Source organism: Cervus canadensis, chromosome 18, assembly GCF_019320065.1.
Source record: "Cervus canadensis isolate Bull #8, Minnesota chromosome 18, ASM1932006v1, whole genome shotgun sequence".
NCBI classification, from domain to species: Eukaryota; Metazoa; Chordata; class Mammalia; order Artiodactyla; family Cervidae; genus Cervus; species Cervus canadensis.
The window spans coordinates 21456935-21470917 of NC_057403.1; the positions used below are offsets into that span (position 1 = coordinate 21456935).

General features: G+C 54.4%; 1 protein-coding gene and 1 pseudogene across 1 annotated transcript; both read left to right on the forward strand.

The window, feature by feature from the left end:
* The first annotated feature begins 463 nt into the window (after positions 1 to 463).
* LOC122421263 lies at positions 464 to 5878 on the forward strand (annotated as a pseudogene).
* NR1H2 (nuclear receptor subfamily 1 group H member 2) lies at positions 4942 to 11567 on the forward strand. Its single transcript, XM_043436737.1, has 10 exons — positions 4942 to 5100; positions 5213 to 5351; positions 5867 to 5928; positions 6009 to 6131; positions 6451 to 6741; positions 6824 to 7095; positions 7276 to 7455; positions 8121 to 8220; positions 10534 to 10742; positions 10990 to 11567. Exons 3-10 carry the CDS (start codon positions 5886 to 5888, stop codon positions 11134 to 11136), a joined length of 1365 nt encoding a protein of 454 aa, XP_043292672.1. The 5' UTR covers positions 4942 to 5100; positions 5213 to 5351; positions 5867 to 5885; the 3' UTR covers positions 11137 to 11567.
* Positions 11568 to 13983: the final 2416 nt, after the last annotated feature.

The window sequence follows — 13983 nt, forward strand, 5'->3', positions numbered from 1 at the left end:
GCAAAGAGTCAGACACGACTGAGCGACTAACGTGTTCACATCACAGCCTCTCCAAGCCAGTCCTCGCTTTCTCCTACTCTCTCCAGGCCTGTCTTTGTGCCTCGGGCCCGCCTTCCAGTCTCCGCGCCCTGCCCTCTCATTGGTCCAGCGCCCTCAGTCCCGCCCCCAAATTACGGGGGCGGGGCGGAAGCTTTTATTGCTACTCCTTCCATTGGGTACACTGCCTAAGCCTCAGATACTTCAACCAATGGAAGCCAACCTATTCAGCCAATGGGGCTGGAGCACTTAATATAAAGAGTGTGCTGGTGCTCCACAATGGAACCTCCAGGTGGTGTCCGCTCAGCCACTGGAACCTCTGTGTGGGAGCAGGTCGGGATCGGAAGAAGCTCATCCTGAGTGTTCTGCCTGGATACCCAGCTCCACAAGGCAGAGGAAGGCGCCCTTCTCACCACCATCTCTTGTCATGAGCCACCGAAAAGCTGTTAGGAAGTCGAGAAGGGGTCAGCCCGCAGGTGAAAGGACCAGACAGAGAGGTTTTAGAGGAAAGGTCTGGTGTCAGCTGTTGAGGATGGGCGTGCACAGAAGAAAGTATGGACCTCTCTTTTCTTTCTTTCTTTTTTTTTAGTAGCTGCAACAGGTCAAACAGGGCCCAGCACCCCTGAGGAAGAGAGGTGGGACCCGGAAATCAAGAGCAAGCTGCACGTGTCAAGTGTTGCCTCACGGGACTAACAGTTGTTGACCAGACACCCTGGCTGGGCCCTTTGAGAAGGAAAAGGGGTCTACGGCCATACCACCCTGAACGCGCCCGATCTCGTCTGATCTCGGAAGCTAAGCAGGGTCGGGCCTGGTTAGTACTTGGATGGGAGAAGGAAAAGGGGTCCGGGGAGGCAAAAGCGAAAGAACATAGGCAAGCATGAAGGATCCCCGACTCTCCACCCACCTCCTAAATTGAGGCTCTTTTCTTTCTCTCCTCTCAGGCGGCGTTTCACAATTGATGATTTTGAAATCGGGCATCCTCTCGGCAAGGGAAAATTTGGGAATGTGTACCTGGCTCGCCTCAAGAAAAGCCATTTCATTGTGGCCCTGAAAGTCCTCTTCAAGTCCCAGATAGAGAAGGAAGGACTGCAACACCAGCCGTGCAGGGAAATTGAAATCCAGGTGCACCTCCAGTAAGGACAGTCTCTGTATGAATGAGATTCCCGTGCGTTTTTCCCCCTCACAGACTTCCAGATGGAGCTGTTACTCTCCTGGCCCCAGCACAATTTGCCCCTTTGTGTGACCAGTCATTTGTAATAGCATCATGAATTGGCCCTCAGGGAGGAGTCTTGACCCTTCCTCCTTTTGGCCCCTAGACAGCACAGTATCCTTCGCCTGTACAACTAATTCCATGATGCACGCCGGGTGTACTTGATTCTCGAATATGCTCCAAGGGGTGAGCTCTACAAGGAGCTACAAAAGAGCCACACGTTTGATGAACAGTGTACCGCCACGGTGAGGCAGAGGAGGCTGAGGGCTAGGGTTCATAAGGGTCACTGCTTATGGCTTTCATGAGGGTTCAGATTGCTTCTTTTAAAAAAAAAAAAAAAACTTGTATGAATTAATGAATTAATTTATGGCTGTGCAGGGTTTTTGTAGACATGTGGGACTTTCTCTACTTGCACCGGCTTCTCATTGCAGTGGCTTCTCTTGCTGTGAAGCATGGGCTCCAGGGTGCGTAGGCTCAGCAGTTGCGGCGCACTGGCTTAGTTGCTCTGTGGCATGTGGAATCTTCCCAGATGAGGACTTGAACCTGTGTCCCCTGCATTGGCAGGTGGATTCTTTGCCACGGGACCACCAGGGAAGTCCTGAATTGCTTTTTTCTATCAATTTTACATTTGGATACCCTATGGCATCACTGACTCAACTTGAGTAAACTCTGGGAGTTGGCGATGGACAGGGAGGCCTGGCATGCGGCAGTCCATGGGGTCGCAAAGAGTCGGACATGACTCAGCGACTGAACTGAATAATTATCCCTGGGACATTAATAAGTAGTGTGTATAAGTTTGCATTCTTTGGTTTTAAGCAACAGAATCTAACTGCATTACCTTATGGAAAGAAACATGAAAGGCTGTGAGGGAGTTCACTGAATAAATGAATGAAACTGACTTAGAAAGCCAGGGATTTTGGATTTTGGGCTCCAGGTGGGAATGACAGCCATCATCACCTCATGGCCGGCTTCATTTCCAGACTGCTTTTTCTCTGTTCACACAGGTAATGGAGGAGTTGGCAGATGCTCTGACGTACTGCCATGAAAAGGTGATTCACAGGGATGTTAAGCCAGAGAACCTGCTGCTGGGGCTCATGGGTGAGGTGAAGATAGCAGACTTTGGCTGGTCTGTGCACACACCCTCTCTAAGGTAGGACAGGCGGTGGCACCCTGGGTGCCAGTTAAGAATGATCCAACGTAATTCATTTCACATGTAAGACCCAGCTACAAACCTGGGTTTGTATTTTAATGCTGCCTTTTGAAATGCATATTTTAATAAGTATTTGTAGACTGAAAGAATGTGGTTCAACTATATCTTCTATTTTTTAATGTTTACATAAAATTATACCAATAAGTTTCCATGTAAGTACATTAAAAATGATTGTGCCATAATTCCAGGAATTTTACTCTATCAATAAACCATAATTAATTTACTTGGTCCCTCTTGGTGGACCATCAGTTTGTTCCACAACTTCCTAGATCATAAGCTAAATAATGTAGGAAGAATATCAGAATATGGAATTGTTGGTCCCAGGGCTTGCCTCTCTGAACCTTAATTCATATGAAAACTTGGTCTTTCCAAGTTCCTGTGCTTGAGAGGGGATTGCCCAGGATTAGATGCTGGGGAAGGAGAGTGTCCCTTCTACTGAGCCTCCACTTAATGTTCCTTTCTCTAGGAGAAAGATGATGTGTGGGACGCTGGACTACTTGCCCCCAGAAATGATTGAGGGGAGAACATACAATGAGAAGATAGATCTATGGTGCCTAGGGGTGCTCTGCTATGAGCTGCTGGTGGGAAATCCGCCCTTTGAGAGCACCTCCCATAGTGAGACCTACAGAGGCATCCTCAAGGTGGGATGGCCACACTCTGGGCATTCATGCGGGGGCTGGGGGTAAGGGGTGGCTGGGAGCCTGGGGCACACACAAAGGTGGTCTGCTATGATCCCAGCCAGTGCCTTGAATGGACCAAGGAAAGTAACCATACTTCTCTTTCTTCTCTGGTCTCATCAGGTTGATGTAAGATTTCCTGCATCAATACCTTTGGGGGCTTGGGACCTGATCTCCAGGCTTCTCAGATACCAGCCCTAGAAGCGGCTGCCCTTGGCCCAGGTCTTGAAGCACCCATGGGTCCGGGCTCACTCTCGGAGGGTGCTGCCCCCAGCTGCGCAAATGGCTTCCTTAGCCCTGTCCACCCCTATTCTTTTGATTGCTTATGGAACACCCTGGCGTGTGGTATCTCATCTGTCTTTTGTTTCTTCGCTTGTAAGATGCATCATGCTAGTTAATAAGGGCTTCCCTTGTGGCTCAGCTGGTAAAGAATCCGCCTGCAACGTGGGAGACCTGGGTTCAATCCCTGGGTTGGGAAGATTTCCTGGAGAAGGGAAAGGCTACTCACTCCAGTATTCTGACCTGGAGAATTCCATGGACTATACAGTCCATGGGATTGCAAAGAGTTGGACAGGACTGAGAGAATTTTACTGTTAATAAAGGCCAAATCATTTATTTTTGGCTGTGCTGGGTCATTGCTGTTTAGGATGGGCTTTCTCTAGTTTCCATGAGCAGGGGCTACACTTGATGTGGTGTGCTGGCTTCAGTATTTGGGGCCCATGAGCTTAGTTGCTCCTCTGCATAGAATCTTCCCAGACCAGGGATAGAACCGGTGTGCCTTGCACTGGCAGGCAGATCCTTATCCACTGTGCCACTAGGGAAACCCAAAGCTGAATCATCTTGTACCAGGTCTCTTTCTTAAAAGAAAAAAAGTATTTATTTGACTGCGTTGGGTCTCAGTTGAGATCTTCACTACATCATGCTGGATCTTTTGATCTGGCCGTGCACTCTGGTGGCAGGAAGGCTCTGGAACACGTGGGCTTAGTTGCTCTAACCGCCCCCCCACACTGGGATCCTTGTTCCCTGACCAGAGATGGGACCCTCATTCCCTGCATTGCAAGTTGGATTTATTTTTAATATATTTATTTGGCTGCCCTGTGCCTTAGTGGCGTGTGGGATCAGGTTCCCCTAGAAGGGATCAAACCCAGGCCCCCTGAATTAGGAGCCTGGAATCCTAGCCACTGGACCACCGGAGAAGTCCCACCAAATTATTTTCAAAATATGCTTTTACTAGGTCTAGGTTGGTAATTTCAGTTATTTGAAACCAGTAAGCAGCGCTCCTCCAAAATCAGAAAACTTACCACAACTTAAAAAGGACAAACATTCTTTTAATCAGCCGTGTGCCAAAAGGAGCCGCAGCTGGGGAGGTGATGCCGAGTAAACCTTTGGCCCTCGAGCAAGAGACAGAGTTTAAGGCTACACAGGGAGGGGCGGGAAGATCTGGGACTCACCACGCCGCCCTGGTAAAGAACCAGGTAAAGAACCCGCCTGCGACGCGTCAGACCTGGGTTCAATCTCTGGGTTGGGAAGATCCCCTGGAGAAGAAAACGGATATCTACTCTAGTATTCTGGCCTGGAGAATTCCATGGATAGAGGAGCCTGGTGGGCTGCAGTCCATGGGGTCCCAAAGAGTGGGGACACGACTGAGCGACTTTGACCTTCACGCCGCCCTACTGCCCAACATTTCATTGAATGGGTCAGGAACTCTTCTGCCGGCCCACATCCTAGTTACCCGGAAACGCAAACTTCTGGCGGGTCCACGACTTCCACGTTGGGCAGCCCATTAGGCTATCCCGGGACGAGCCGGAATTTCGTCATCGCAACTACCCGCCCACTCCCGGAAGTGACGCACGGTGGGGTTGCCGGAAGAAGTGGCGAAGTTACTTTTGAGGGGACCTGAGTCGCGGCGGCGTGCCAGGGGCTACGGAGAAGAAGGAAGAGAAGGCAGAGCAAGGGAACAGAAGCAGGTGCACTCAAGTTTGGGGCGGCGCGGGAGGAGCCCTGGGCCTGGGGCTTCCCGGCGTTCCCTGCGCTGCTTGGCTCAGCCCCCTTCTCTCCTCGCACCCTCTCCCCTCCTAGTTCGCGCCGCCCCCCGGCTGTTTCCAAGGCAACGGGAGTAGTGGACCCCCAGTAAGAGAGGCCGCCCACGAGACCCTCGCGCGCAGCCATGAGCCCCGCCCCCCACTGCTGTTCGGAGAGGGGCGGGACCTGGAGAGAGGTGTGAGGGCGGAGCATGATGGGAGGAGGTCGGGGGGCCGTGAAGGGCGCAGATGGGGCGGGGCCTAGAAAGAAACGATGTGGGCGGAGCATTATGGACTGAGCAGGGGTCCGAAGGAGAGATGGGGGTGCTTCCTCGGCGGAGGTGGGGTGAAGCTGTAGGGGAAAGAGGAAGTGAGGGCGGAGCCCTCGAAGCCGAAGGGATAGTGTCTGGAAAAATCCGGTGGGCGAGGTCTGGAGTGGATGGAGGGAGCCTAAAAGAGGGGAGCTGACAGTAGGGGAGGGCAGGGCTTGAGACCCAGCCGAAGGCTGTCCTGGAGCAGAAAGGGGGCGGGCCCTATTAGAACTGGAATAGGAGGGTCTGTAGGCTGGCAGAGACTGGGGGTGGGATCTGTACGAAGTAGGGGAAGAGTGTGAGAGATGGAGGAAAGAGAGGTACCCTCATCAAGACCTGTGGCTGGCCTACTCTGACCTTCCCTGGCCCCACAAGGCTCTCCGCCCCCCTGTATCCTGCAGGCTGCTCCGTGACCCCACCATGTCCACCCCTACCACGAATTCCGTGGACACCCCCTTGCCTGGTGAGTGACCCCCCTTCCCCAACACAGCTATTCTCCCATCAGATTATTGTCAGCCGAAACTCACTGTCTCCCTCTCCCAGGAAATGGCCCCAGCACCCCCTCTTCTTCACCTGGGGGAAAGGAGGATGGTCCTGAACCATGCCCTGGAGGGGCGGATCCTGATGCCCCAAGCACTGATGGGGCCGACTCAGCCTCCGTCGTGGGTGAGACAGGGTCCAGGGACATGGGTTGGGAGTTAGTATGGAGGCTCAGAGAGGAATCTAGAAAGAGAGAAAGATCAGAAATGGGGATGGCCAGCCCCAGCGTCTTGCTGATTTTTTTTTCTTCTGTTAGTTCTTGGTACCTCTTATTATGACCCATTCTTTGGGATTCACTGACATACACATCTTTCCCTCTGAATCACCGTCTCCGTGGGCCCCCCTCCACACTCTGATTCGTTGCCTATGATCTCTCATGGACCTGTCCCTCTGGCTGCTGTTTATCCTGTGGCTCTGTCTCATGGCTTCTGTCCACCCACGCCAGTCATCCTAGACACAGCAGAGGAGCCGGAGCGCAAGCGAAAGAAGGGCCCAGCTCCAAAGATGCTGGGCGACGAGCTGTGCCAAGTGTGCGGGGACACAGCCTCCGGCTTCCACTACAACGTGCTCAGCTGTGAAGGCTGCAAGGGCTTCTTCCGCCGAAGTGTGATCCGAGGCGGGGCGGGGCGCTATGCCTGCCGGGGCGGTGGCACCTGCCAGATGGACGCCTTCATGCGGCGCAAGTGCCAGCAATGCCGGCTGCGGAAATGCAAGGAGGCAGGGATGCGGGAGCAATGTGAGTGCTGGGGAGGGAGTGGGGCCAGGCCAGCCCCTGTCCAGCTCTGGAGCCTCTGCTGAGGCCTGTGTCTCCCCACCAGGCGTCCTCTCTAAAGAACAGATCCGGAAGAAGAAGATTCGGAAACAGCAGCAGCAGCAGCAACAGTCGTCACCCACGGGGCCAGGAGTCAGCAGCAGCAGCCCAGCTTCTGGGCCTGGGGCCTCCCCTGGAGGGTCCGACGGGGGTGGCCAGGGCTCCGGAGAAGGTGAAGGTATCCAGTTAACAGCTGCTCAGGAACTAATGATCCAGCAGTTGGTGGCGGCCCAGCTGCAGTGCAATAAACGCTCCTTCTCCGACCAGCCCAAAGTCACGGTACGGCCCCTTCCACAGCCTCGAGGGACGATGCGCCCAGCGTGGTCAAGTCGACAGGGCCACAGTCCAGGGCACAGGGAGAGAATGAGGCTCCAGAGAACAGGCGCTTTGAGATGGGGTAGGCTTGGGCTCACGGAGACATGCTGATAGTAACCTGCCCCCCCCACCCTGTGTCCCCAGCCCTGGCCCTTGGGCGCAGACCCGCAGTCCCGTGATGCTCGCCAGCAGCGTTTCGCCCACTTCACGGAGCTGGCCATCATCTCCGTGCAGGAGATCGTGGACTTCGCTAAACAGGTGCCTGGCTTCCTGCAGCTGGGTCGCGAAGACCAGATCGCCCTCCTGAAGGCCTCTACCATTGAGGTAACGGCCAGCCTGCCCAGTCTCGGGGAGTCCATTTCATCCTGCCCTTGAGGAAGTCCTGAGATAAACCCCAGGAGAGATGCCGGGAGCATAGGAACAAAGCAGACTCTAGGCCTTGCCCTGGTGCGGGTGGTATTCTCCAGGAGAACGTTAAATGCTAAACAAGTCATCAGAGCTTCCTGTGATGGCGAGGAAAGGAAACGGCCTGAGATGGAGAATAATTGAGGGTTGGGCTGGAGGGCCACACTTCAGGGAACATGCTGACAAGGCTTGTTCAGGCAGTTGATGTTTGAACCAAAACCATGGTAATGAGTAAGTGCTGAGTGTCTAGTGTATGCCAGGCCCTATTCCACGTGCTGGGGGCGTGGTGGTGAACAGAACAGACTGAAAGCTCTTCCCTGTGTCTAATAAGCACTTAGGGAGAGTGTCCTGAGTGGAGAAGGCTGGGGGTGCCGAACCTGGGGAAGGGAGAGAGCTTGGAGTGTCCAGCATGCTGGCTGTAGGCCCCGTGGCTGAGAGAATGGTGGGGTGGGCAAGGGATGATCCCAGCAAGATTGGGCTCGTCCATTCAGGCCAGTAGAGGAAGGACAGTGGCTGAAGGGTCACAGGGCTCCTCCAGCCCCTGCCCAGCCCCTTCCCACCCCCCTCCCCTCCACCACCCTCAGATCATGCTACTGGAGACGGCCAGACGCTACAACCACGAGACCGAGTGCATCACCTTCCTAAAGGATTTCACCTACAGCAAGGATGACTTCCACCGCGCGGGTATGGCCAAGTGCAGGCTGGGCAGTGGGGTCCCTGCTGGCCAGGAGACCCAGGGCCTCTCATCCCTGTCTGAGCTTCCATCTGTTCACATCCCAGATAGGGTGAGGGCTGAGCGCACCCACCTCACAGTGAGAGCTAAGAGCACAGTGAGGTTATTGAGCCCTGACTCTGCACATGGGGCACATAGAGCAGGATGCGACAGAGGGGTATGTGCTGTCATATAGGGCATCTTGGTAGGAATTAAGGAAAGACACTATTTCCTCCCCAGCCCTGGTCTCATGTGAGAGAGGCTGGATCTCAGTCCATTGGGAAATGCACAGCCTCCCCAACTGTACAGGGCAGCCCTGGTCCCTGCCCTCCAAGAGCACTTCCCTGGGGATGTAACTGAGGTGATGGGCTTCTGGAGGTAGTGTGGCTCAGTGGGACCAGAGGACAAGGGAGGTGGGGAGTAGTGTTAGCTACCAGGAAACACAAGTGCAGGGCCTCACTCTCTCCGCCTCTGGGCATGCTCAGTGAGTCCTGCTCGCTCCCGTCCTCTCTCTGTGGGGCACTTCTCTGTACTCCTAGACATCTGCTCCTCACCCCATCTTTCCTTCCTCTTAATTCCTGGCTCTCCCAATACCCAGGGCCGTCCCAGTAACCCTTTGAGTATAATCTTGGCAGGGGAGCACTGGGGGTTGGGAGGGTGTTGCTGGCAGGGGTCTCAGCATGTGTAAAGGTCTTGGGGTGGGGAAGAGCGGATGGTTTTAAGGAACCACAGGGCGGTTTGGGCAGCTGCAGCACAGTGAGATGGGGCTGGAGTGGGGGTTGGTTTCCCCTACTGCCCCATCCTCTGCCATTGTCACAGTCCAGGCCTCAGTTTGCCCTTCTGGGAACATTGCAGGGCCCCTTGCTGGGCTTCTACCTCCACCCCAGCCTGGTGTGTTTGTTCACACAGTCATCGGAAGGATCCAGTTAACAACCACTTTAGCTCACGTTCCTCCTGTGCTCAGCACCATCCGTGGCTCCCGTCACACTGGGAGAAAAGCCAGAGTCCTCACCTGGCCCACAGGCCCTGTGGGGCGTGGCCTCATTCTCCCCTGCCCTCATCTCCCACCCTCCCCTCACTCACCCTCCTCCAGCCACGGTGGCCTCCCTGTTATTTGAACCCACCAAACGTGCTGTCGCCTCACAGCTTCTGCGTTTGCTGGTCCCTCTTTCCAGAACTAGGATGACCATCTTGTCCTAGTTTGCCTGGGACCTTCCAAGCTTTTTTTTCTTTTTTTTTTAATTAATTTGTTTTTAGCTGCACTGGGTCTTCGTTGCTTTTCGGGAGCTTCCTCTAGTTGCGGCAAGTGGGCTCTTCTCTCTAGTTGCCGTGCGCGGGCTTCTCGTGTGTGTGACGGGCTCTAGGCAGGTGGCCTCGGTAGTTGCAGTGCATGGGTTTAGTTGCCCTGCAGCTTGTGGTATCTTCCTGGACCAGGGATCTAACCTGAGTCACCTGCATTGGCATGCGGATTCTTACCCACTCTGCCACCAGGCACGTCTCCTTCTGAGCTTTAATACTCAAAGTCCCAGGGCCTAGGTAGCCTAGTCCCAGGCCAAACAGACTGGTGGCACCCTCCAGGGAACACTAGCACATCCTGTTAACTCCCTCCCTCCCCTCTTTGGAGCCAGACACCCTGCAGCTAGGGAGGCCTTCCAACACTGTCACCTTGTGGTGACCCTCATGTCTAAGATGTGGACGTGATTTTCATTGGCCCCCATTACCCTCCCCTGCATTACCTCGATCCATTAGAATCATCTCACAGGGTGGATGGCCTACTTATAGGCTTGTCTGTTATCTGTCCCTTCAAGCCCCAAATGCAAGTTCCACCGGAGCAGGGGGCTTTGTCTTACAAGTCTCTGCCCAGGACCTGATATGCAGTGGGTGCTCAATCAGGTTTGATGAATGAATGAGTCACAGCTGGAAATGAGTTCTGCTTCACTGCGAGAGCAGGGGAAGCCACCTCGGGGTGATGTAAGGTGACCTGGGATTAAACATCTTTCCTTTTCCAGAGGAGAGGTACCAGGAAGGAAGCGAAGGGGGTGACGGGGTGGTAGAAGCTTCTGAATAAATGTTCGCACTCATTACTCATTCCTCCATTCAGGCAAGACGTATGGCACACCTATGACGTGCCAAGCCCTTGGTGGGCAGTGGGGTTACAGGGTGACCGGCTGTCTACCTGCTGCCGTTTCCCCTGCTCTGCTGACAGTGGGCAGTGCCAGTGGCCAGGCATGGGGGCCAGTTTTAGGGTCAGAGTGGTCATCAGAACCAGTCTCCTGCCTCTGCAGGCCTGCAGGTGGAATTCATCAACCCCATCTTTGAGTTCTCGCGGGCCATGAGGCGCCTGGGCCTGGACGATGCCGAGTACGCCCTCCTCATCGCCATCAACATCTTCTCAGCCGACCGGCCCAACGTGCAGGAGCCCAGCCGAGTGGAGGCCCTGCAGCAGCCCTACGTGGACGCGCTATTGTCTTACACCCGCATCAAGAGGCCACAGGTACCAGAGCCCAGACCCTCCCGAGGAAATCTAGACCCGTGTAGGGTCAGCTTCCTACGTCCCTGGCGCCCCCCAGCAGCTGAGTTCTGATCAGTGTCCTTTCAAAAGCTGGTCCTCCAGGCCCCTGTCCCCTCATCAAGGAGTCAGGCCAAGTCCACGCCCAGGGGCCCCACACTGCCTCTCCAGGGGCAGGGGGGGGCCCTTCTGGTGGGCCGCCCTGCGCCCACCCGCTCCTGTCCCCTCGCAGGACCAGCTGCGCTTCCCCCGCATGCTGATGAAGCTTGTGAGCCTGCGCACGCTCAGCTCTGTGCACTCGGAGCAGGTCTTTGCCCTGCGGCTCCAGGACAAGAAGCTGCCGCCTTTGCTGTCTGAGATCTGGGACGTCCATGAGTGAGGGGCCCGGGCACCCTGCCCCACCGCCCTGCACACCCCCAATGACTGGACACTGGGGTGGGAAGGAACCCGGCCGGGTCTGGACTCCCGCTCTGCAGCTTGGAGCTCAGGCCTTGGCCCCCTGCCAGCCCTCAGGATGAGCCCCAGTTGGGGTCCAGGAGCCCTCCCTGCCTGCCCACTGAGTCTTCCTGAGAGGGCTGGCCGGGGTCATAGGTCCTGACCTCTGACCTCTCCAGCACTCCCAGCTGCCCTCCCCGCCCAGCTTACACCTCAAGCCTACCATGCAGTGCACCTTGAACGGAGGCAGGAGGGCCTGTGGCTCTCCCACAGCCCGGAGACCACAGGCTCCCCCCTCTGCTCCTTTTATTTAATAAAAACTAAAAAAAAAAAAAAAAAAACAAAAACAGGAAAATAAAGTATGACTAGAAACTTGCTCTGATTCAGAATGAGTCTGAGATGGGGATGGGCTGCCAGGGTCTTCGTGAACACCAAACCCCTAGACCTGGTGCTGGACTAGGGAGGGTTCAGGGTGATGTAACTAGGCGCTCTGGGGGCCCAGGAGAGGCCCTGACAATCTCAGGGTCATCTGGTTGTTGGAGCCCACTCCTGAAGGTCAGGGAGAGTTTAAGTGGAGGAGGGCTTGGGGCTTTCATTCAATCAGCAAGTATTGGCTGAGGCTGATTTGTGGGTCAGGCACTGTGCTGGTTATTCTCAGGACACAGATGTCATTCATTCAACAGATAGGTTTGGAGCATTTGTGCTGTGCTGTGGTTAGTTGCTGAGTCATGTCTGACTCTGTGACCTCATGGACTGTAGCCCGCCAGGCACCTCTGTCCAAGGGGATTCTCCAGGCAAGCATACTGGAGTGGGTTGCCATGCCCTCCTCCAGGGGATCTTCCTAACCCAGGAAGAACCCAGGTTCTCCACACATTGCAGGCGGATTCTTTACCATCTGAGCCACCAGGGAAGTCCCATGGAGCGTTTACTATGTGCCAAATACACTCTCTGGCACTGGAAACATCAGTGAACACGATAAAGTCTCTCTCTTTGCAGACACCGTGGAAAACAGTATGGAGGTTTCTCAAAACACTAAAACTAGGGGAATTCCCTGGCAGTCCAGTGGTTAGGACTCAGGGTCTGGGTTCAGTGCCTGGTTGGGGAACTAAGATTCCATACGCCATTCATTGGGGTCAAAAAAAAAAAGCTAAAACTAGAACTCCGTCACAGGACCCAGCAATCCCACTCCTAGATATATATCCAAAAAACCCCAAACACTAAATTTGAAAGGATACATGCACCTCAATGTTTGTAACAATATTATTTACAATTGCCAAGATATGGAAGCGACCTAAGTGTTCATCAACAGATGAATGAAAGGTGTCATACATACACACAGAATGGGATACTATTCAGTCATGAAAGAGTGAAATTTTGCTATCTGCAACAACATGGATGGACGGAGGGCACTGCTGCTGCTGCTAAGTCGATCAGTCGTGTCCGACTCTGTGTGACCCCATAGACGGCAGCCCACCAGGCTCCTCCGTCCCTGGGATTCTCCAGGCAGGAACACTGGAGTGGGTTGCCATTTCCTTCTGCATGGAGGGCATTATGCTAAGTGAAATAAGACAGAGAAACACATATACTGTGTATCATTTACACACGGAATCTAAATACAACAGTGACTATAACAGTAAAGCAGATTGACAGACTGAACAAACTAGTGGTTACCAGTGGGGGGAGGGACAACGGGTGGAGGAATGGGAGGTAAAAACTGTGGGTGTAAGGTAGGCTCAAGGATGTGTTGTACAACATGGACAATAATAGCCAATATTTTGTAATACTTGTAAATGGACCTTTTAAAAATTGTATTAGGGAGTTCCCTGGTGGTCTAGTCGTTGGGACTCTATGCTTTCACTGCCAGGAACTGAGTTCAATACCTGGTCAGGAACTAAGATTTTGCAAGCTAGGCCACACGGCCTCAAATCAAATCAAATAAATAAAAAGATAAAGTCCCTCCTTGGAGTTGACCACCAGTCAGGGCTGGTCATGGGGGGCTGAGCAGGGACTGACAGAAGGTAAGCGAATGGGGGCTTTAATGGGGGCAGCATGGGACAATGTGGGAAATGAGTAGGAAGTCAGGCAAGGCCTCAAAAGAGTCCCAGATGAGTTCAAAGGAAAGGCAGTGGACTTCCCCTAATTTCTTCAGCGCCAGGCCGTGAGGGGACACCGAGGTGAGCTGAATGGACAGTCCCAGTCCAGGGTGAAGAGGGTGTTGTCTGGAGGGGTGGGTGGGGTACTGAAAAATATATTTTTGTAGAGAGGGGAGAGGGAACGGAGGAAGTGAGAGTAGTTACACGCGATCGTCCTATCCCAAGCAAAGTGCCTCTCGCTCTAGAGATGTGCCTGCCCTGCGCAGAGTCCAGATGGGGAAGCCGAGGTCGCAAGACAGGAGAACCAACCTGGCCAGGATCTGAGCGCGCATGGGCCAGCCTTTACGGGGAGGGAAAAGGTCAGGTTGCGGGCTGAAGGAGGAACACTGCCCAGGCGGTCCTCCCGACAAGGCCTCGGCCAGGAAGCGGGTGGGGTGGATGATGTGCGCCCAGCACCGTAGAGCGGGCAGGGTCGAAGGGAGGGCCGGTGCCCAGAACCGCTGCGCGTGCGCAGAGAACACTGGGTCTCAACCCTGCGGTAAGGAAGAGGGCGTAGCTTTGAGCCACACGCGTCAGAGGAGGCGTGGCCTGGCGAGGATACGTCAGCAAGGGGACTAGACCACCGTCCGAGTTGGAAGGAGGGGGCGTGGCCTGTGGCCAAGAGCATGGGCAAAGGGGGCGTGCCCTCCCCTATTTGG

Bases quoted from the DNA above. Each gene is read 5' to 3' on its own strand.
- NR1H2 (XM_043436737.1), top strand. From the start codon at position 5,886: ATGTCCACCCCTACCACGAATTCCGTGGACACCCCCTTGCCTG. The intron at 5,929-6,008 runs GTGAGTGACCCC...TCCCTCTCCCAG, and splicing joins CGTGGACACCCCCTTGCCTG to GAAATGGCCCCAGCACCCCC. The intron at 6,742-6,823 runs GTGAGTGCTGGG...TCTCCCCACCAG, and splicing joins GGCAGGGATGCGGGAGCAAT to GCGTCCTCTCTAAAGAACAG.